The 23,491-nt window shown below is 32.9% G+C and overlaps 1 protein-coding gene across 1 annotated transcript; it reads left to right on the top strand.

The window, feature by feature from the left end:
* The first annotated feature begins 328 nt into the window (after nucleotides 1–328).
* LOC139858301 (transcription termination factor MTEF1, chloroplastic) lies at nucleotides 329–1,442 on the top strand. The gene has a single exon (XM_071847158.1). The coding sequence runs from the start codon at nucleotides 398–400 to the stop codon at nucleotides 1,334–1,336; it is 939 nt and encodes a 312-aa protein (XP_071703259.1). The 5' UTR covers nucleotides 329–397; the 3' UTR covers nucleotides 1,337–1,442.
* The last annotated feature ends 22,049 nt before the right edge of the window (nucleotides 1,443–23,491 follow it).

Here is a 23,491-nt window from a genome sequence, read left to right as displayed (position 1 = left end):
ATCATAGTTTATTTGATTATATTATTTGGATTAAACATACTAAATTGATTGACTATGTGACTACGTAAACCTTTATAATATCTTCGTTTTTTCTTGTTTATTACTCGTAGTTCTTTGGTAGTGTGTTTTGCTTTATAAAATTGCCCTCAAAAAAATTAGCGACGTCTTTATTTATTTATTTAATTTTTTTTTTAAAGGCAATAATTTTATTATAGAAAAAGAAAAGAAATACAACTAGCAACGTCTTTATTGTGTGATAAATAATAATTACAAAAGGTACCCCTGAACTTCAGTTTTCACGAGGGACACTAACATTATGATATGTCAAAAAGTCATCCTTTATTTCTTCACAAAAACACTCACTGAAAACACACTCGACCCAACAACCGACCAACAAATGATAGTTAGATTCATTCATCTTCCTCCTCAACCTTCAATACTGCAAGCATCCCACCAAAACCCTTCAAACCCCCACCACAAAACCATCAAAAATCCTTCAATAAACCCTAAAAATGGAGTCTTTACCGCCACCGTATCACCACCGCCTCCTCTAATTACCACCGACTCCGGCCTCCTTTTCCGGCAAAAAATTCTGTATCTTAAAGCCCTGAAGGTAAATCCCACAAAAGCCCTACAAAAAAACCCTAATTTTCGATCAACTTCACTTCAATCCCTAAAATCCGTTGAAAATTGTTTATCTTCGATGGGAATTTTACGCTCCGAATTTGGGCGTATATTCGATATGTACCCACAGCTTCTATCATCTGATCCACACACTGACCTTTACCCTGTGTTTGGATTCTTATTAGACGATGTAGGTTTATGTTTCTTCGATATTCGGAAATCGATAATTCGGTGCCCAAGGCTTTTAATTTGCAGTGTGGAAGATCAATTAAAACCCACATTGCTGTTCTTAAGAAAATTAGGGTTTGTGGGTCCTAATAAAATTACCTCACAAACAACATTGTTGTTGGTTTCAAGTGTAAAAGGCACATTGATGCCTAAATTAGATTACTTAATGGGATTAGGATTTGAGTATGAAGATGTGGTTAATATGGTGTTGAGATCACCTGGGTTGTTAACCTTTAGTATTGAGAATAATTTCAAGCCGAAAGTTGAGTACTTCTTGAATGAAATGAAAGGGGATTTAAGGGATTTGAAGAAGTTTCCTCAGTATTTTTCGTATAGTTTGGAGGGTAAGATTATGCGTAGGCATCGGTTGTTAGTTGATCGAGGGCTTTCAGTACCATTGTGGGATATGCTGAAAGTTAGCGATGGAGAGTTTACCGCTCGTTTGATTGAGACGACACTTCGGTTAGGTGATAGGAGATTATAGATTCCAAGTATGTTAACTTTTTTACTTGTTTTGTGTATTGTTATATATATGTTACTATACTTGAAGTGCCAATTTATAGCAAATGTAGTTTAATGTTTTTGTAGCATATTAGTAGAGTAAAGCATATGTATTGTTAATGTAAAATTGTTCCAACAGTTATGGTTGACTTGAAAAATGATCTTTACATATGTATTTATCTATATTCTTTAATGCTGGATGAATTTTTTTATAAAGATTGAAATAAACCGGGTTTAGGATCTGTAAAGAGTAAAATAAACCGAGTTTAGGTCTATTAAGAGTGAAATTAACCGAGGTTAGTATAATGAATTAACTTATCCATAAATGGTTTAAATAAAGTACATCCTATAACTTTGTAACTGAAGTTCAAACTAGTTATGAAACTGAAAACTCCGAACACAATGAACCATTCAACAAACCCTTTCCATGTTCTGCTATATTTGTATACAATCAAGAGCATCTGCTATTAATCTGTTACACATTTAGTATTTAGCAGGTTAAGTGCACAACCCAAATGATCACTCTATTTCTTCAGGTAGTTCTGAATTTTGGTGTGTGTCTACAAAAATGAGATGCAAACTTAATACGCAAAAGATAATCAAGTTGCTATGTTAGGCCTCACATATGGTACTAAAAATATGTTATGCTACTTACTTTAAAATGTTGAACAATAAGAAGAACAATATAAAATGATATCATGGACCACAATCAGACGACAGCACAATAATGTGAAAATGGTAAAGACTTGCAAATTTTACAGGACAAACACAAAATTTATAGTGACTTTTATTATGATTTGTTTACAGTACACACTGGAATCATATGATTTGTTTTACCATCTATACAGTCTTGTTGCATTATTAAGCTCTACTGGTTGAAATTTTACCAAGTATGCAAGTTGTGTGTAGGACAGACGGACCTCGATCGCAATTTGAGTAGGATTAATGCAGCACACATCTGTGTCTCTTAACTTTGATGCAATACCTACAAAGCATTATGCTCAATGTTCTATCTAGTGAGACCTCTATCACTTTACACAACGAAAGAGATGAACAATGATTAATATTAAAAAAAAGGAAAAAAAAAATAACATGTTGTACGTATGCACCCTCCAATGGAGACCCTACAAAGCATATGTACCATAAACTCTATCTAGTGGTTAAATGACCGAAATGTTCAAGTTTTCGATCATTTTGGACCGATATGTGGAAGATTCCGATTGATGAACTTCAAGATTTCGGTCACACTTTTCGGTTGGATCATAAAGATACGATTAAATATATAATTTTAGCTCGATTCATAAAAATAAAATAAACCGGTAATATGATTTAGATCTAGTATATGATGATAAAATAGAAGATTGATGCTTATAAATAACAAAAATTATACCCGATGTAGCAAATCAATAGTTGGCACTGTATATGAGAATAAAGACACTAATCCTTGCTAAAATCGTATGCTAAATTTAAAGAACAATTCGGTTGTTGTTCTCTCGCTCTGATACCACTTGATATTCACAATAACAACTATCAAAGAATACAATAATATCAAGAGATGAATGTGTTTAGGGTTACAATTAGATTTCTACGGCTTTCTTAATCACATTACAAAACATTTATTAGCCTCAAGTTACAAAGTGACTAGAGAAGATGTATTTATAGCTCGTTCATACATTCTTTACAATCAACCTAAATGACCAATCTCACCATGTTATTTGGCCAAGTTTCGACACAACAAACACTAATGGATAAATATTGTTTTGATTAACATTTAATTTTGTCATTATTTCGATGTAATTGAAAACAAACCTTTCGGTTTGGAAATATCAGTTTAGTTTTGCTCCCAAAATTTATAAATCGAAGAAACCAAAAATCGAACCTATAAATTACATTAATGAAAAGTGATAAACTTTAATATCATTTTATAATATAAGAAATTAGACATAACCAGGGCCATCTCAATAATTAAGAAGACTCTGAGCGAAAATAAAAATGAGCCATTATACACGTTAGTTATTTAATAAAGATACAAGATGTTAATAAAAGTTATCAATTTGAGAAAACTTATCAAGACAACCGTATTAAAGTGTTTTATTCTTGACTATAATTAAATTATTATTTTGACGAAAATTTGTTAAAAGGAATTCAAGCTGTACTAATTGGTATCTTTATTTATGCATCAATGACGAAAGACGCATTCGCCATAGTTTCAGCATTACGGAAAAGCCGTGTGAAATATATAGTGGATTTAGGCGCTCTAGCCCAAACGAATCCTATATCAGCTATTACCTTCATTACTATGTTCTCATATGCATGAATACCCCTGTTAGCCTGCTTTTGTAGCAGATTCTATTTGTTTTCGCCGATTTGGGTTGTGGGGCTTACTTCCTAGCCCCAGTGGGAGTAGTGACTAGCGTTATAGGTCGTTGGGCGGCCGAAAGGTTGCCATGAGTAAGTCAGCTTGGAGGACCGAAGGTAGTTCTCCGTGAACCGATATTTTAAATAAAATAAATTAAATAAAAATAGAAGTATTAAAATAAATAAAATACTAAAATGAACACTTAAAATAGACATTGAGCGACACATTTAGTTTCTCTCACCATAGTCAGTGTCTCAAATTAACATTGAAAGTGGATACTGAATGACACATTGTGCTCTGAGAAGGTCCCGCCTCTTGATTGTTTGAAGGTCCCTTGACTAGATGATTTCGAACACGATAATTAGGTGGAAGGTTCTAAATTTATTCGATAAGCATATCTCATAGTACGTTTCATCGTTACAATTGCGATTGCAGCTCATATTATTATTATAAAATATATAAAATTAGAGAGAAAGATATGAAGAAATAATTGCAATTGCGGCTCATATTATTATTATAAAATATATAAAATGTAACACCCCGTTTTTTTAAACATGATGCTCGAGGCATCATACGGAGTCTAAGAATAGGTATTTGATCTTTTGGACGTATTTACTTGACCACATTTGACTTTGGTATGTTTTAAAAGTGAAATTGGAGTACATCAGGTAAACTGTCGAGTTTGAGTGCAGTTTGTCGCGTTCTGGTGTGTCTCGTTCCGTGACAAACATGGTTGAAACGCGACAACTTCTGATACTTGATTTCTGCCCCTTTTGTCGCGTTTCAGTGTTGTTTATCGCGTTCTGGTGTCGCGAAACGCGACAAATGTCGTTGTAATGACAATATTAGCCAAATTAAATGGCATCTTTGGGGGTGTATTGGTCTTTTCACTTATGGCCGGTTTTGGAGACTCAAAAGCTGATTCAAGCTTATCCTAACTCATTAAACACTCTTTCAACTTCATCACATTCAATTTTAGAGAGAGAGAGAGAGAGAGAGAGAGAGAGAGAGAGTTAGGGTTCTAGTGAGAGAGAGCTCACTTGGAGAAGAAGGAGACCAAATCTCACCCGAGACCGAGTTTTAAAGTTGTTCCCTACATCCCTAGCTACGTTGTGATAGAGTTGGTAAGTTCTAACTCCGAGTTTTAAGTTTAATTTGATTTATGGCTAGGGTTTGTTTCATTTGAGACTTGTAAGACCCATTTGGGGGTTAAATGGGTAAGTTTGGGTTAAATTGATGAAAGGACACCCTAATGGTTATAATCTAGGGTTTGGTCATGTAAATTGAGGTTTGTAAGTGTTAATTGTGTTGTTAGATCACTAATACACTTGTGTAATGTTGAAAGGTTGTTAATGGGTTCGAGGTTTGACCAATTTGTAAGTCTAAGTGTTAAATTGGGTCAAATGGGTAATGGTTGACCTAATTGGGTGAGATGGGTATGAAACACCCTAAGTTTGTGTTAGTTGGTGTTGGTAGACTTTAATCACTAGCTTTTGGTTATTAATGATGAGTCTTGGCCTTAAATGGGCGGTTTTGGTGTAAATGGGTCATTTAATGCATTTGGGTCATTAAATGCTCAAGAGTAAGTGTTGGTGGTTAGTTCCACTAGTTTGTATGTTGATTTGGGTAATTAATGTATTAGGTACTTCGCTTGAAGCTTACGAAAGTGTTTAATCATCACCGACGTGCTAAGGTGAGTGGAATAATTATATGTGTAGGTATATAATGTATTTACTTGTGTAGCGTGAGAGGTGAAGTGTCGACGTGTTAAGACACCACGTTTCACGTGAAGAGTGAAGTGTCGATGTGCTAAGACACCACTCCAAGTAATTTAACGAGTGAAGTGTCGATGTGTTAAGACACCACTCGGGGTGAAGTGTCGATGTGTTAAGACACCACCTCGGGTGAAGTATCGATGTGCTAAGATGCCACCCCAAGTAATATGAAGAGTGAAGTGTCGACGTGTTAAGAAACCACTCGGAGTGAAGTATCGACGTGTTAAGATGCCACTCCAAGTAATTTGACGAGTGAAGTATCGATGTGTTAAGACACCACTCGGGGTGAAGTGTCGATGTGTTAAGACACCACCCGGGGTGAAGTATCGACGTGCTAAGATGCCACCCGTGGGGTTAGTGTGCGACGTGCTAAGCACACTAACGGTTGTTATGAACACCGATGAGAAATTTGAGTATCATTCCTTGTACAATTGGTTAACCATGGTTATATGTTGTAGTATAACATATTATATTATTCTTGTTATATGCTATTGTTATATGCTATTGTTATACTTTACGATGGTATGATAATTATTGCTAGCATGTATGCGGTAAATGTGTAATTGATTGCAAGTAAGTAGGTGTAACGACCCGGATTTTCCGATCGTTTTATACATATAAGATTAATATTTACATAAATTAAACATTACCAACATGATAAGCAATCCAAATTGTTGAGTCTTATGTTTTTGAAAAGAGTTTTACACAACGTTTGACCGTCCAATTTGATCGATGATATCACGAACTATATAACATACGATAATTATACGATTGTGTACATATACGTATTTATACATATTTAACATGATCTAAGGATGGTTTAACATATCATTGTGTACTAATAACAATGAGTTATAAGTATACTTTGAGACTAGTAACTTAAGTTTTCAAAACGGTAACTATACGTAACGTTCTTTGACATATATACCTATAATCTATAATGCTTATACAAGTATCGTATAAATACGTATTTAATCACTTTTAAAGGGCTTAAATACATAAAACAACATAAGTATATTCACAAAAGATAGTTATATTTGAATTCTCGTTCCATTTCTTCAAGATTTCTACACGTATACTTAGGGTATATGTACCCGTATTATACGCAGCTTCTAGATGTATTTACTATTGATAAATACCAATTATTAGACCTCAATTATCTGCTCTTAGCAGCCATTGTTAGTCAACAACATGTGGGATCAATTAGGAAGACTTATGAGCTAAAAAACAAACTTAAGGATTTTTTTTTTCTCTATATAACAAGTAAATTCGTTTTTATGATTTCACCCCATTTTTCCATTCCATTTTCTCATACTTACACTCCAAATTCTCTCTCAAAATACTCCTAACATCATACTTGATCATCTTCAAGCATTTTCACCATCTTTTAGCTTCATAATCAAGGTAAAACTATGTTTAAACTTTGATTCAATTCATGTAAGTTATTTATCTTAAATCAAGATATAAACTTACTTACAACCTTTGTTTCTTTTCATGATTTCACTTCTTAATCTTTCAAGTCATCAAGAACAAGTTCATACCTTGTTTATTCAGTAACTTTCTTCATCATACTTAAGGTATAACCTTTGTTCATCATCTTGTTCAATTATAACTATCTTATTAAAAATATACAAATCATAACAACAAGAACATAGTTTGAATGATTTCAAACTTGTTCGCAAACTAAATAGATCCTTCTAACTTGACTTTTAAAACACTTCAAGACCTGTAATATATCATAATGATATGCTAACTTAACAAGATACAACTTGATTTTACAAAGAACACCTTAAAACTGAATCTACATCGTTGGAGTGCAACCGGGGGCTGTTTTGGGTTGGATAATTAAAAACCATCTTAAACTTTGAATTGGAAGTTTATATTCTGGAAAATGATATTTCTTATGAATATGTTAATATATAAAAATCTCATGGTGTAACTCAAAGTGTAAGTATTTTTGTAAAAATGATCATCTAGGTGTTGTTTTTACAACGGAAATGATCACTTTCATAAGATTCACCAAAGTTTGACCTATAACCTGTAATTTCGAATGCAAACTAAGGTATTTACAGTTCATATTCATAAATAATGGCTCGATCCAAGGAAGTGGCAAGTTGAACCAACAAAAACGGAGTTGTATTGAAGAAACTGCGGCTAAAACAAAATTGGGTATCCGAAGCTAGTTTAGCTACGAAATTAATTGGAGTAAAACTAAACTAATCATGTCTTTGCTAATTAATATGATATTTTATATATATTTACTTATGATTTGATTTTATATATTTCAGGACCACCCATAAACAACACGAGAGGATTAATTATAAGACCTCATGATTGTACGCAACACGTCATTTGACAACACGGTACTTTATGTACACAACACGTCATTTGACAACATGGTACCATGGGTCGAGATTAATTCCGATCAATACGAATACGATGGGGTCTTTATTTATTTTATTGAGCAACTAATTGTGGACCACTAACATCGGGCTGCTAACTACGGACTAATAGATATTAAAAGTATTATAAGCATATATGAAACGATTATTTGAAAAGAAAATATGTTGATATATTATATATATAGTTAGGTTCGTGATATCTATCGGAGACCAAGTCATGTTAAATATCTTCAAGGCAAAAGTGAGTATATAGTCCAACTTTTAAACTCTAAATATTCGGGATGAGAATACATGCATTTTATGATTTACGTTATGGACACAAGTGATAAAAAATATATATTCTACGTTGAGTTGTACCACTGGCATACTTCCCTGTAACTTGGTAACTACTATTTACATGCGGTATTGTAAACGTGAATCCTGTTGATAGATCTATCGGGCCTGACAACCCCAACCGGACTGGACGACCAGTATTCAACGGTTGCACAGTACATCGTTTCGGTAACTATACTTGGTATGGTGTAGTGAGATTTCATAATAAAGGGAATATGCGACGTTGATTAAATATTAAGTATGGTTATCGAGTGCTCAACCACTTAGAATATTTTTATTAAAATGTTTGTGTATATGAAATCTTGTTGTCTATATTTATAACGCTGCTAGCATTAAACCTATATCTCACCAACTTTATGTTGACGTTTTAAGCATGTTTATTCTCAGGTGATAATTAAAAGCTTCCGCTGCATTATGCCGAATTTAAGCAAGATTTGGAGTATGCATATTTGTGTCAAAAATAAAACTGCATATCGGAAGATTTGTAATGTGAAATATGTTGGAAATCGTACTGTTATTATCAAATGTAAAGTTTGTAAGACTAAGATTATCGCTAAACGATAATCATTATTATGTTGTTTAAGTCTTTGGTTATAATAAAGTTTATGGTTTGTATCATAAAAACGTATGCAGATTTTTTTTTAAAATGTCACATATAGAGGTCAATACCTCGCAATGACACCAATGAATACGTGACGTTTATATTCGATATGAACGGGGCGTCTCAGGTGGTATCAGAGCGTTGGTCTTAGAGAACCAGAAAATTTGCATTAGTGTGTCTTATCGAGTTTGTTAGAATGCATTAGTGAGTCTGGACTTTGACCGTGTTTGATTTCGAAAACTATTGCTTATCCTTGTTAGCTAAAAATTAATATGTAAATATTATGTGGTACTAACGTGCTAGTTGTTTTGTGATAGATGTCTGGCTTAGAACTTGTTATCACATTCAGCGACTCCGAACCAGAATCCTCAGATGGTGTTCCAGTCATTAACCTATCCGATGATGAAAACGACACCTTTGGGGAAGACTCACAATTTCCGGATGAATCAATTGAAGAGGAACCGGAAAGTGATCCCGAGGAGGAAGAAATACAGGAAATTACGAAAGACAAGTTCGAACGAGGAAATAAATGAAAGGCTACTGAATTGGAAAATCCAAATCCCGAGTTTAGTGAGGATGTTGTGGCACCAACTCCACCAGACACTTCCACCCCTATTCCCACTATTCCTATTAGTTCTATCCCGGCATCCAGTTCTTCGGCCCCTCAGTCAAAACGTAGGGAGACAGTCAGGATAAGCTTTAAGCGATTTCTTTGAACACAAACATTTTGGGTTAAATGATGCGCTGTTGTTTTAAACCATGGGATCGTATAACATTTTGTATAATATTACTAGTGTGGTTTGCTTAATGTTTGATGTAAGATAAGCATATGTAAAATAGTGAAGTGTGAAATGCAATAATTTTCCATGGTGGAGTATTATTTGGATGGTAGTAATTGATTTCCGTACTAAGCTATTAAGTATGAACTTTAACGGGTAGGTACTACCCTAGATATAATTATAAAACGCTAATAAGAAGAAAAGGCTTTTATAATAATAACTGGTTCATATTATTAATAAGCTACGATGTACTGTAAATACACACTACATCTATAATATTCCATGTGAATAATTATTTTTTTCATTCTTATTGAAGAATATGGCGCGAATGAACCGAATGACGGAACAAGAAATCGAGGAACTCATCAATCAGCGAGTGAACGATAGAATGTTATCGATCGAGGCTGCAAGAGGTGCTGCAGTTAACCCAAATCCTCGTGTGGGATGCACCTACAAAACTTTTCAAGGTTGCAAGCCCTCATCATTCAGTGGAACAGAAGGACCGATCGGTTTAACCCGGTGGATCGAAAAGATTGAGTCTGTGTTTAAAATTAGTGGTTGTATTGAGAATGACATGACCAAGTATGCATCGTGCACCTTACAAGATAGTGCACTCACGTGGTGGAAAAACTATGTGAAGGTCGTAGGAGGAGATGTAGCTTATGATACTCCATGGGAAGAATTCAAAACAATGCTAATCAACGAGAATTGTCCAAGGAACGAGGTTAGGAAGTTGGAAGCTGAATTACGAAGCCTGAAAGTTGTTGGTACTGAACTCACCAACTACAATCAGCGATTCATAGAATTAGCTTTGCTATGTCCCGAATTGGTACCAACCGAAGAACGGAAGATAGAACTGTACAAAGATGGTTTGCCTAAAAATGTCAAGGAAAATGTTACAGCATCGAAACCCAAGAATATTCATGAAGCCATCACTATGGCAAACGAGTTGATGGACCAGATTATTCTGGATAAGAACACCGATGTCAAGACATCGGAAAACAAAAGAAAGTGGGAAGGTAATCAACAATCCAACAAGAAACAAGAAACCACGCAAGGTGTGGGTAGTGGTTCAAGCTCAAGTTACAAAGGACGAAATCCTTTATGTAACAGATGCCACAAACATCACTATGGTTATTGTAATGTGGTGTACGATAATTGTAATCGAAGGGGTCATCTTGCTGAAGATTGTAGGATTCCTGTTACAAATACCAATGGCACCAAGACTCCTGCCACCAATGCAAATAGAACTGCCTTGGCCACTGTTACTTGTTATGGGTGTGGGAAACAGGGTCATTATAAGAGCCAGTGCCCGAATCCAGAGAAGAATAACAGATCTGCACATGGAAGAGCATTTATTATTAATACTAGAGAGGCGTGTGAAGACCCGGAGCTTGTTACGAGTACGTTTACCATTAATAACTTATCAGCATCTATTATATTTGATATTGGTGCCGATAGAATTTACGTGTGTAGAGACTTTTACGCTAAAATGAATTGCTCATCATTACCTCTAGATGCTAAGTACATGATTGAGTTAGCTAATGGTAAACTAATTAAAGCCGATAAAATTTGCCGTGATTGTAAAATAAATTTAGCCGGAGAAACGTTTAAAATTGATTTGATACCCGTAGAATTAGGAAGTTTTGATGTAATAGTCGGCATGGACTGGATGTCCAAAATAGGAGCTGAAGTTGTGTGTGCCAAGAAGGCAATTCGCATTCCTCGTAAGGATAAAACGCCAGTAATGATTTATGGAGAGAAGGGTAACTCAAAGCTAAAACTCATTAGCTGTTTGAAAGCCCAAAAGTGCTTGAAGAAAGGGTGCTATGCTATCTTAGCACATGTTAATAAAGTCGAAACAAAGGAAAAAGAGAAGAGCATCAATGACGTGCCTGTAGCAAAATATTTTGCTGATGTATTTCCGGAAGAGTTGCCGGGATTACCTCCATTTAGATCTGTAGAATTTCAAATAGATCTAGTACCAGGGGCGGCACCAGTGGCTCGTGCTCCATACAGACTTGCACCATCTGAGATGAAAGAGTTACAAAGCCAGTTACAAGAATTACTGGACCGTGGTTTCATTCGACCGAGCATTTCACCGTGGGGAGCTCCGATTTTATTCGTCAAGAAGAAAGATGGATCCTTCCGAATGTGTATAGATTACCATGAATTAAATAAGTTAACTATCAAGAATGGGTATCCACTACCAAGAATTGACGACTTATTTGATCAACTGCAAGGATCATGTGTTTATTCAAAAATCGACCTAAGATCGGGCTATCATCAACTACGCGTCAAAGAAGAAGATATTCCGAAAACTGCTTTCTGGACACTCTACAGTAATTACGAATTTTTGGTCATGCCGTTTGGATTGACGAATGCGCCAGCTGTATTCATGGACCTCATGAATCGAGTTTGTAGTCCGTATTTAGATAAGTTTGTTATCGTTTTCATTGACGATATTCTCATCTATTCCAGAAATGAGCAAGAGCATGAGCAGCATTTAAGGTTGGTATTAGAATTGTTAAGAAAAGAACAGTTATACGCCAAATTTTCTAAGTGTGCATTTTGGTTGAAAGAAGTGCAATTTCTTGGTCACGTTGTTAGAAGCAAAGGAATTCAGGTTGATCCAGCTAAAATTGAGGTCATTAAAAAGTGGGAGACTCCTAAGACACCAACACAAATACGTCAATTTTTAGGTTTAGCCGGTTATTATAGAAGATTTATTCAAGATTTTTCCCGAATAGCTAAACCATTAACAGCGTTAACGCAAAAAGGGAAGAAGTACGAATGGACTTCTGAGCAGGAGAGTGCATTTCAATTACTGAAGAAGAAGTTGACTACGGCGCCTATTTTATCGTTACCTGGAGGGAACGATGATTTTGAGATATATTGTGACACTTCGCGACAAGGTTTTGGTTGCGTCCTTATGCAACGAAAGAAAGTTATTGCGTACGCATCCTGACAATTGAAGATTCACGAGCGAAATTATACGATGCATGATCTAGAACTGGGAGCAGTAGTGCTTGCATTGAAGATATGGAGACACTACTTATATGGGGTTAAATGCACTGTGTTTACCGATCATAAAAGCCTTCAACATATTTTCGATCAAAAACAGCTGAACATGAGGCTACGTAGGTGGGTCGAGCTAATAAACGACTATGATTGTGAGATTCGCTATCATCCCGGGAAAGCAAATGTAGTGGCCGAAGCTCTAAGCAGAAAGGAACGAGAGCCAATTCGAGTACGAGCGATGAACATAAAAAATCGCATGAATCTCAACTCACAAATCAAAGAGGCTCAACGAGAAGCTCTTACTAAAGAAAACATAAGAAATGAAACAATGAAGAAGTATGAGAAGCAACTCATTATACGGGGAGATGGAATTCGATATTTTGCAAAACGTATATGGGTACCAAAGTTGGGTGGATTAAGGAAGTTGATATTGAACGAGGCACATAAGACAAGATACTCGATACATCCTGGAGTTGGAAAGATGTATCAAGATCTTAAGACGCATTATTGGTGGCCTAATTTAAAAACAGACGTTGCAACATATGTCTTGGAATGTTTAACTTGTTCCAAAGTCAAAGCAAAACACCAGAAGCCGTCAGGGTTACTTCAACAACTAGAAATTCCAGAATGGAAGTGGGACGGTATTACCATGGATTTTATCACGAAGTTACCCAAGACTGCATGGGGTTATGACACCATTTGGGTAATAGTTGATCGTCTCACCAAATCTGCACATTTCTTGCCTATAAAAGAAACGGATAGAATGGAGAAACTATTACGATTATACATAAAGGAAATTGTTTCAAGGCATGGAATACCTATTTCCATTATATCCGATCGTGATAGTAGATTTACATCAAAGTTCTGGCAATCACTACAAGAGGCCCTGGGAACTCGTTTGGATATGAGCACCGCATATCATCCACAAACTGACGGGCAGAGTGAAAGAACAATTCAGACTCTTGAAGAGATGCTCAGGGCATGTGTGATCGATTTTGGAAACGGATGGGATAAATATCTACCATTAGCAGAATTCTCGTATAATAATAGTTATCATGCGAGCATTAAAGCTGCACCATTTGAAGCACTGTATGGAAGGAAGTGTAGATCCCCTATATGTTGGAATGAAGTAGGAGATCGACGATTAACTGGTCCCGAGATCATACACGAAACTACTGAGAAGATAGTACAAATCAAGGAGAGATTGAAAACAGCCCGTAGTCGCCAAAAGAGCTACGCATATGTCCGAAGGAAACCATTAGAGTTTCAGATCGGTGACATGGTTATGCTAAAGGTGTCACCTTGGAAAGGTGTAATACGTTTCGGCAAAAGGGGTAAACTGAACCCAAGGTATGTAGGCCCGTTCAAGATCATCGAACGCATTGGACCGGTAGCTTATCGACTCGAGTTACCACAACAACTTGCCGGAGTACATAATACATTTCACATTTCAAACCTTAAGAAGTGTCTTGCAAAGGAAGACCTCACCATTCCCCTTGAAGAAATCTAAGTCGACGAGAAACTACAATTCATAGAAGAACCAGTCGAAATCATGGACCGTGAAGTTAAACAGCTCAAGCAGAGCAACATACCAATCGTTAAGGTTCGTTGGAATGCTCGAAAGGGTCCCAAGTTTACTTGGGAACGAGAGGATCAGATGAAACAAAAGTACCCACATTTGTTTCCCGAGAACGCAAAATAGGTACAACTTTAAATTTTCGGGACGAAATTTATTTAACGGGTAGGTACTGTAACGACCCGGATTTTTCCGATCATTTTATACATATAAGATTAATATTTACATAAATTAAACATTACCAACATGATAAGGAATCCAAATTGTTGAGTCTTGTGTTTTTGAAAAGAGTTTTACACAACGTTTGACCGTCCAATTTGACCGATGATATCACGAACTATATAACATACGATAATTATATGATTGTGTACATATACATATTTATACATATTTAACATGATCTAAGGATGGTTTAACATATCATTGTGTACTAATAACAATGAGTTATAAGTATACTTTGATACTACTAACTTAAGTTTTCAAAACGGTAACTATACGTAACGTTCTTTGACATATATACCTATAATCTATAATGCTTATACAAGTATCGTATAAATACGTATTTAATCACTTTTAAAGGGCTTAAATACATAAAACAACATAAGTATATTCATAAAAGATAGTTATATTTGAATTCTCGTTCCATTTTCTCAAGATTTCTACACGTATACATAGGGTATATGTACCCGTATTATACGCAGCTTCTAGATGTATTTACTATTGATAAATACCAATTATTTGAAAGGACCCGTCCTAATCCATCTGGACGAAGTCCATATTGATTACAAACGATTCACAATAGTTGATTACATCGCGAGGTACTTGACCTCTATATGATACATTTTACAAACATTGCATTCGTTTTTAAAAGACAACCTTTCATTTACATCGACAGTTAACAGCATGCATACTATTTTATAATATATCCATCTATAATTGACTTAATAATAATCTTGATGAACTCAACGACTCGAATGCAACGTCTTTTGAAATATGTAATGAATGACTCCAAGTAATATCTCTAAAATGAGCAAATGCACAGCGGAAGATTTCTTTTGTACCTGAGAATAAACATGCTTTAAAGTGTCAACCAAAAGGTTGGTGAGTTCATTAGTTTAACATAAATAATAATTTCCATCATTTCAATAGACCACAAGATTTCATATTTCCATTTCTCATAATCATACGTCCCATGCATAGAGACAAAAATATCATTCATATGGATTGAACACCTGGTAACCGACATTCACAAGATGCATATAAAAATATCCCCATCATTCCGGGATCCTCCATCGGACATGATATAAATTTCGAAGTACTAAAGCATCCGGTACATTGGATGGGGCTTGTTGGGCCCGATAGATCTATCTTTAGAGTTCGCGTCAATTAGGGTGTCTGTTCCCTAATTCTTAGATTACCAGACTTAATAAAAAAGGGCATATTCGATTTCGATCATTCAACCATATAATGTAGTTTTGATTACTTGTGTCTATTTCGTAAAAACATTTATAAAAAATTGCGCATGTATTCTCAGCCCAAAAATATGAAGGGTAAAAAGGTAAATGAAACTCACCGTATTGTATTTTGTAGTAAAAACACATATAACGACATTGAACAACAAAACGATGCAAGGATGTCCTCAGATTCACGAACCTATATCATTTGTATAATTATTAAAATATATCATGGATTCACATAATTTCATTTATTATTATTTGTTATTTATATATTTTAGTTATATAGAATTTATTCTAAAAATCCATTAAAACATTTACATATATTATATCTTACATTATATGTTATATATATATTTATTTGTAGATATATTTAAAATGATTAATATTATATATTTAGTTGTATCAATATATCTATATATATTATATGATCTGTATTATATTTAAAATCATTAGTTGATTATATGTAAGTATATATATATATATATATATATATATATATATATGATATTGATAGGTTTGATATATATATATAGTTATGAGAAATATAATTATAGTATATGTAATAAGTATATTTTATATATACAAAATATTTGTCTGGTTAAAGAGATAGTTTTGATAATAATAATGATTTAATAATAATAATAATAGTAATAACTAATATTAATAATACTAATACTATTAATAATTCTAACACTTAACAATAATAATAATAATAATAATAATAATAATAATAATAATAATAATAATAATAATAATAATAATAATAATAGTAACAAAAAATGATAAGTGTGATGATAATAATAATATCCATAATCATAATAATAATATTAACACTAAAATGGTAACATTAAATAATAATAGTATTAATAATACTTATAGTAATTAATGATAATAACAATAATAATAATACCTAAGGATGATACTAAAATGATAATAATTTTCATGATACAATAATTATAATACTTTAAATGTAAATATGATAATAATAAGTATAATACTAATACTAATAATAATAATAACAATAACAATAATAACAACAACAATAATAATAATAATAATAATAATACAAAAGACTACCTTAAAAGAAAAATGAGTTCCAAAAAAAAGAAAACAGCTCGCGCCCGGGTTCGAACCCCCGACCTCTCGTTAACCCAACAACATCCAAGACCATTGAACCATCCCAATTTTTCTGTTTTTATATACCCCGATTTATTTATAATGCTTTTGTTATATTTCTCCTTCTTCTTCATATTATTCAGTCGACCAGAGCATTCAATCCCAATAAAAACGTGTTTTATAATTTCAAATTAGGATCTAACAATAATCAGTGATGTTCACTTTTGTTAAATTAAGCAATTAAAATAAAAAAAAAATTTAAGAAGAAGAACAGCGTGCTGCTGTTTACGGTTTTTAAAAAAAAATTGATTTCGAAATCGTGAGTGTTTTAGACTGTACTTATAACATGAAATAGGTTAGGATTCATTCATGTAAACTTCCCAAATCTTCAATTGGACTTGAATTAAAACAGAGATCTCGAATTTAATTGAAGAACGTAATTTGACTTTTTTAAAATCAGAACTTTGACTTGAAAATTTGGATTCGTTAGGAAGAGTTGGAGTTTAAGATTTTGCAGTTTGATTAAGTAAACAATTCCTAACGAGACTGCATTTACACATTTTAATTTTTCATTCGAAATCGAAGTATTGCTAATTTGACTCAAGAACAGAGAACGTTTTTTTCTTTTTCTGTGTTTTATTTTATTTGATTTCACTCATTCAATTGATTCAATGATTTTTATTGAGTATAATGGAGCTCATTTACTGTAACCAGATTCGTTCAAAATTGTTTGGTAGCTGAATTGAAGTCGACAGGTTAGCTCAATCATATACAAAAGAGAGAAAAAAAATAAATAAAATAAAAGTATAAAATATATAAAAGCAGATAAAGGTTTCTAACTGAATCAGATAAAATAAAATTTGGAAAATCGATTTGTACAAGTTTGTGGATCCTGACTGATCTGAAGTTGACATATAACAAAAAATTCAGATGGCAACAAAATCAGATAAAGTTGATTACGAATTTTAACACTTTATATTATTAATTATCTTATATATAATGTTAATAAATTTATAAATAATGATTAATTAATAATAATAGGCTGTAATGTCATAAAAAAAATTAAACTGTTTTCCTAATATATCTGCATTTAATTCCGTATTTATATAACACTTATATTTATATATTTACTTTTATAGATTATAATTTATCCTATTAATAAATATAATTATAATAATAATACTCTTAATATTATAATAATAATGATACAAATCTATAATAATATAATAGTAATGATAATGATAACAATTATTATAGAAATATATATAACAATAATGTTGTTTATAACAATAATACTAATAATACTAATATTATTAATAATTATCATGTTAATAATAATGATACTATATTAATCTATATATATCAAATTCATATTCTTAGATTATATACTTAAATAATTGTATTATCACTAATATTGATATTAATATTAAAAGTAATAATAACTGGTAAATTGTAATATGATAATGATAATTTTAATAAATTTAATTAATAATAATGTTAATAAAAATGATATAATATTCTTATTAATAATGATTATGACCATTATATTCAAACTTGTAATTAAATTTAATATAATACATTTTATTAATTATATCATATTTACTAGTTATCTAATGTATAGTCTATTTAATATTTATAATTTATCTATATATTACATAAATAGAGATTATACATACATATATATGTAAATTCATTTTTAAATTATCCTTAATTATTTTGTATCCTATTTATTTCTAAGGTTTAAATTATATTTTATTATTTCGAATTATTATATATATATATATATATATATATATATATATATATATATATATATATACAAAGAATGGTTCGTGAATCGCTGTGAATAGTCACATGTTAGATGATTTCATAAAACAGTTCAAACATTTTGAGACTCAACCTTACAGACTTTGCTTAACGTGTCGAATTCATATAAAGATTAAGTTTAAATTTGGTCGGAAATTCCCGGGTCATCACAGTACCTACCCGTTAAAGAAATTTCGTCCCGAAATTTGAGTGAGGTGGTCATGGTTAACAAATAAAAATGATTTCATAACGAATATGAGTTGATAAATAGAATTTTATCATTTTTGAGAAATATGGATAAAATAATTTTGATTATTGAGGAGTACGAATGAAGCTATCATAAAAGAGTGAAATGAGTAAATGCAGATTTGTCTTAACCAGTGACGTAGTCACGGTTGATTTCCGGAATTTAAGGAATTTAATGAAAATCTTTGAAATCTAAAAGATTTGATTCTTCGGCGAGTAAGGAAATTAAGATTTCTATAATTAAATACGATGATCTTCCTCGATTACTATGTCTGATATTTCCATTATAAATTAAACTCATTCGTTCCATTATTCTCACCATTCCTATACTTTCTTTCTTAGTTCATACATCCAAAAGATTGTGAAAATGCTTAGTCCAGTTCTAATCCCTAATATTTTCCTAACTATCATTTCTGTCATCCTTCTTTTCAATCTTCCACCAGAAAAAATCTGTTTACTTCTACTATTACCCTGGGATGATACTATTCGTAATTATACCGTGTCTTTATATTGCTATTCTTATTAATATTCATGATTTGTAACCTCCGTGTTGTTATTGGGCTTTATATTTTCTCTTATATTTTGGAGCTCTTTGCCTTTTTATTCTCCTCTCGACTCCTAGTAAAGCGAGAAACGGTCCAGAATTCATAGATATGAATTTCGAAATGAACATAGTTAATGTTCTAGGAAAGAAATGGCAATAGCACGATCTTGATTCGTCAAATTACCAGAGTATCCGGAAAAAATAGAACTATCAAGAAAATATATTCTTGATATGTTTGTATATCAGATAAAATATAAGAGTCGTGTAACATGGCACATGATGACGTTATAATCTGTGAATCATCATGTCCCATTTAGAAACTCAGCATGACTTACTGTAATATAATCACGTTGATCAAGTGTCATTATATTATACTAACTCGTGCATCAGTTCCCAACACTACTTCCAAAACATTCATATTTTAAGCTCGAAAGTTTACAGAATATAGAAACTAACAGTTTCTATATGATGTAACACTGATAGCACGAAGAGATTAATGATTTCAGATAAAAATAATTATAAAAATATCTCTAGAAATATGGAGGATATTTATAATGAAAGATACGATAATATCTCGGAATGTCTAAGATCAGAGGATGATAGAAACTATTGTCTGCAAGGGCTTAGAGTAAATAGAAAGATATTCATTAAAGACTTTAGCAGACATTGAATCATTAGAATTCTTTGAAGTCAAACTTATTCTTTGTGATTTGTCCACGGCTTTCTTAATAGTTTCGCATAATCTGCTTTTCGGTACTAAATTTTCTATTGAATGTTTCAATATAATGATACACAGGAAGCTCGAAGGGGTATATAATTTCGGACGAGAATATTTATGAAAATATCCTCAGAAATATCGAAGATATTGATGATGATATTTTGGAATTTCTAAGTTCGATGGTTGATAAAGAAAGATTTTCCGTAAAATTTTAACATGACTTCGGAGCAAGATATTCTCTAAAGATTTCAACGGATCCAGAATTACCTGAATTCTTTGAATATAGGGTTTGCTACTTGTATTTGTCCTTGGTCTCCTTCGTGGTTAGCTCAATCCGTTTTCCAGTTCCAACTTTTCTGAGCTTTTCCAACATACTATTCTTTATCATCAAACTTTCGATGATTAAGGTCGTTTACAGTTGTCAATGGTTTCTGTTGCTTCATTCAGCTTTTTCAACATTCAGAGTATTGATTTGTGACTGAGTACTTTTCAGAATTTCAAAACGAGAGATCATAATTCTAAGAGATAAATGTCATACATATAACTGTTGATGTAGATATGCTGTGAGTTTTCAAAGTACTGATTGCTGATTCCTGATAATTGTTATGCCAGTTCTCGTTACAAGATGCGGATGAGTATATGATAGGGTTTCAATGGATAAATATAGTGATTTATCAGAGAGGTTTAAGCCAAGGAGTATTGAGGTTGCTGGTAAGTTTACTGCTAATGTGGTGGAATATAAACGGTTCTCCGGTAACGATGATGAAAGGTAAACTTATATATCAAAGTTATAATAAGACTTATTCGAATGAAAGGTTGATGTACCAGCTGGAGCTGTGACAAAATTTGCTACTTTGAAAAGGGATCGCAAAGTTATTTTTTCTAATAAATGCCAAAGGATCTGACGCGGCTACGTGCTAAACTTTTACTCAGTTGCTGAGAGTTTCTCAGGTGCATAACTAGATGCATAAATCTTTTCTTCCGTAGATGAAGTGTGGTTGATTCATCCTATCATTTGAGGTGTTTTCAAGAATCATGAGAAGTTTGAACGCAGATTGTAATCGTCAAGATACAAATGAGGTTTAAGATGAAATCAAGTGGCAAACTTGAAGAATTGTTTAGTTTCATATGTTATATTCAATATTTTAATTCATTTTTTAATTGTCCAATCTTGATAGTCCACATTCGATAGTCCACAGTTAACAGTCCAATAATTCATATATAGTTTAATTTATAATATTCGAATTAATTAATATGTATCGTGACCCGTGTACATGTCTCAGACTCGATCACAACTCAAACTATATATATTATTGTAGAATAAACCTCAACCCTGTATAGAGAACTCGATCATTACTGCATATAGAGTGTCTATGGTTATTCCAAATAATATATATAGATGCGTCGATATGATATGTCAAAACCTTGTATACGTGTCTCGATATTTAAAGTGCGTAAAATAAATACAGAAATTAAATGACGATAAATAAAATGTGTAAAGTAAATAACAGAAATTAAATGACGATAAATAAAATTGCGATAAAATAAATTGCGATAATTAAATTACGATAAATAATTTGCGATAATTAAAATGTAATCAATTAGCTAGTGGAACAGTTAGCGTGGATTCTTAACAAAATTTTTCATAGTTAATTAGTCTGTTTCTAACAAATTTTATTTTGTCATATGTTTTCTTCATTATGCCACTTGTTGAATTCTGATAGGTCAAAATCCGAATATGAAATTGAATAAAAATGGTTATTCTGCGGTGAACATAGTGAATGACTGTTGAATCAGATTCGAAGAATGTACAGTATAACTTATTAATGTGAAATCTAAATATTCCTCGGGTATTACCTACCCGTTAAAATATTTTCACCATTAACAGTTTATACGAAAGAATTTTTAATTACAATCTTTATGAAAATATATATACATATATATTTTCTTCAGATATAATTATGGATTTAATGAGTCAATATGATATTAAACTTATTTAATTTTCGGTTTGAGCTAAGACAAATAATCTGTAATACTTTTAGAAACCACATATTCTTCGCAGAATATTTCTTCAATGAAGTTATGAATTAATACTTCATCGTTCATTGTTGTTGGTACTCCTTGGTATCCATGGTGCGTATGACGTTGGTGTTCGCGTGACAGATTGTGAAGTTGAGGTTTGCGATGCGATTGTTTTTGGTGGTGGTACTGGTACTGTTGGCGTTGGTGGTGGTACTGGTTATGCTGCTGGTGCTGCTGCTGGTGTTTGTAACCTTCGCACCATATTCTCTAAAGTCACTACCCGAGCGCGAAGCTCGTTGACTTCTTCTATTACACCGGGGTGATTTTCGGTTCGGACTAGTGGATAAATATAATCTAGAATTTGGTATAATATATAATCGTGGCGAGATACTCTAGAAATGAGAGAAAAGATGGTGTTTCGAACAGGTTCACCGGTAAGTGCTTCAGGTTCTTCGTCAATAGGGCAATGTGACGGATGGAAAGGATCACCTTCTTCTTGTCTCCAATGATTGAGGAGGCTACGAACCCATCCCCAATTCATCCAGAATAGATGATGACTGATTGGTTGATCCATTCCGGTCACACTGCTTTCGGAGCTTGAGTGGGATTCCATTTCGGAATCCGAGTGACTTGAACTAATGACGAATTCCATTTCGTACGAATGAATAAAGGATTTTTAGATATGAAATGATTTTCTGGCTAACGGATGGTATTCTAATTACATAGAATATCCATATATATAGAACAAAAGGTTTCGTAGATTACGGAGGAATTTACGGGATACGCCAGGTAAGGTTTACAGTAACAGATACGCTAAGATATGAATTTTGTCTATAGAATATTCATGCAATCAATGCAGCAAAACGTGTCTAGACTAAGAATGATAAGCAAATAATTTTTGACACAAAATGATAAGCAAAACTTTTTGACATGCAGACACGATCGAAGTCCATACTTACTAAAGCATCCTAATGACTATCAGTTAGGCACAATAATGCAAGACCTGGTTCACTAAGACCACCGCTCTGATACCAACTGAAAGGACCCGTCCTAATCCATCCGGACGAAGTCCATATTGATTACAAATGATTCACAATAGTTGATTACATCGCGAGGTACTTGACCTCTATATGATACATTTTACAAACATTGCATTCGTTTTTAAAAGACAACCTTTCATTTACATCGACAGTTAACAGCATGCATAACATTTTATAATATATCCATCTATAATTGACTTAATAATAATCTTGATGAACTCAACGACTCGAATGCAACGTCTTTTGAAATATGTAATGAATGACTCCAAGTAATATCTCTAAAATGAGCAAATGCACAGCGGAAGATTTCTTTCGTACCTGAGAATAAACATGCTTTAAAGTG

The sequence above is a fragment of the Rutidosis leptorrhynchoides genome, chromosome 7 (assembly GCF_046630445.1).
Source record: "Rutidosis leptorrhynchoides isolate AG116_Rl617_1_P2 chromosome 7, CSIRO_AGI_Rlap_v1, whole genome shotgun sequence".
NCBI classification, from domain to species: Eukaryota; Viridiplantae; Streptophyta; class Magnoliopsida; order Asterales; family Asteraceae; genus Rutidosis; species Rutidosis leptorrhynchoides.
Note: the sequence above shows the minus strand (reverse complement) of the source record. Positions and strands in the feature narration are given on the sequence as shown.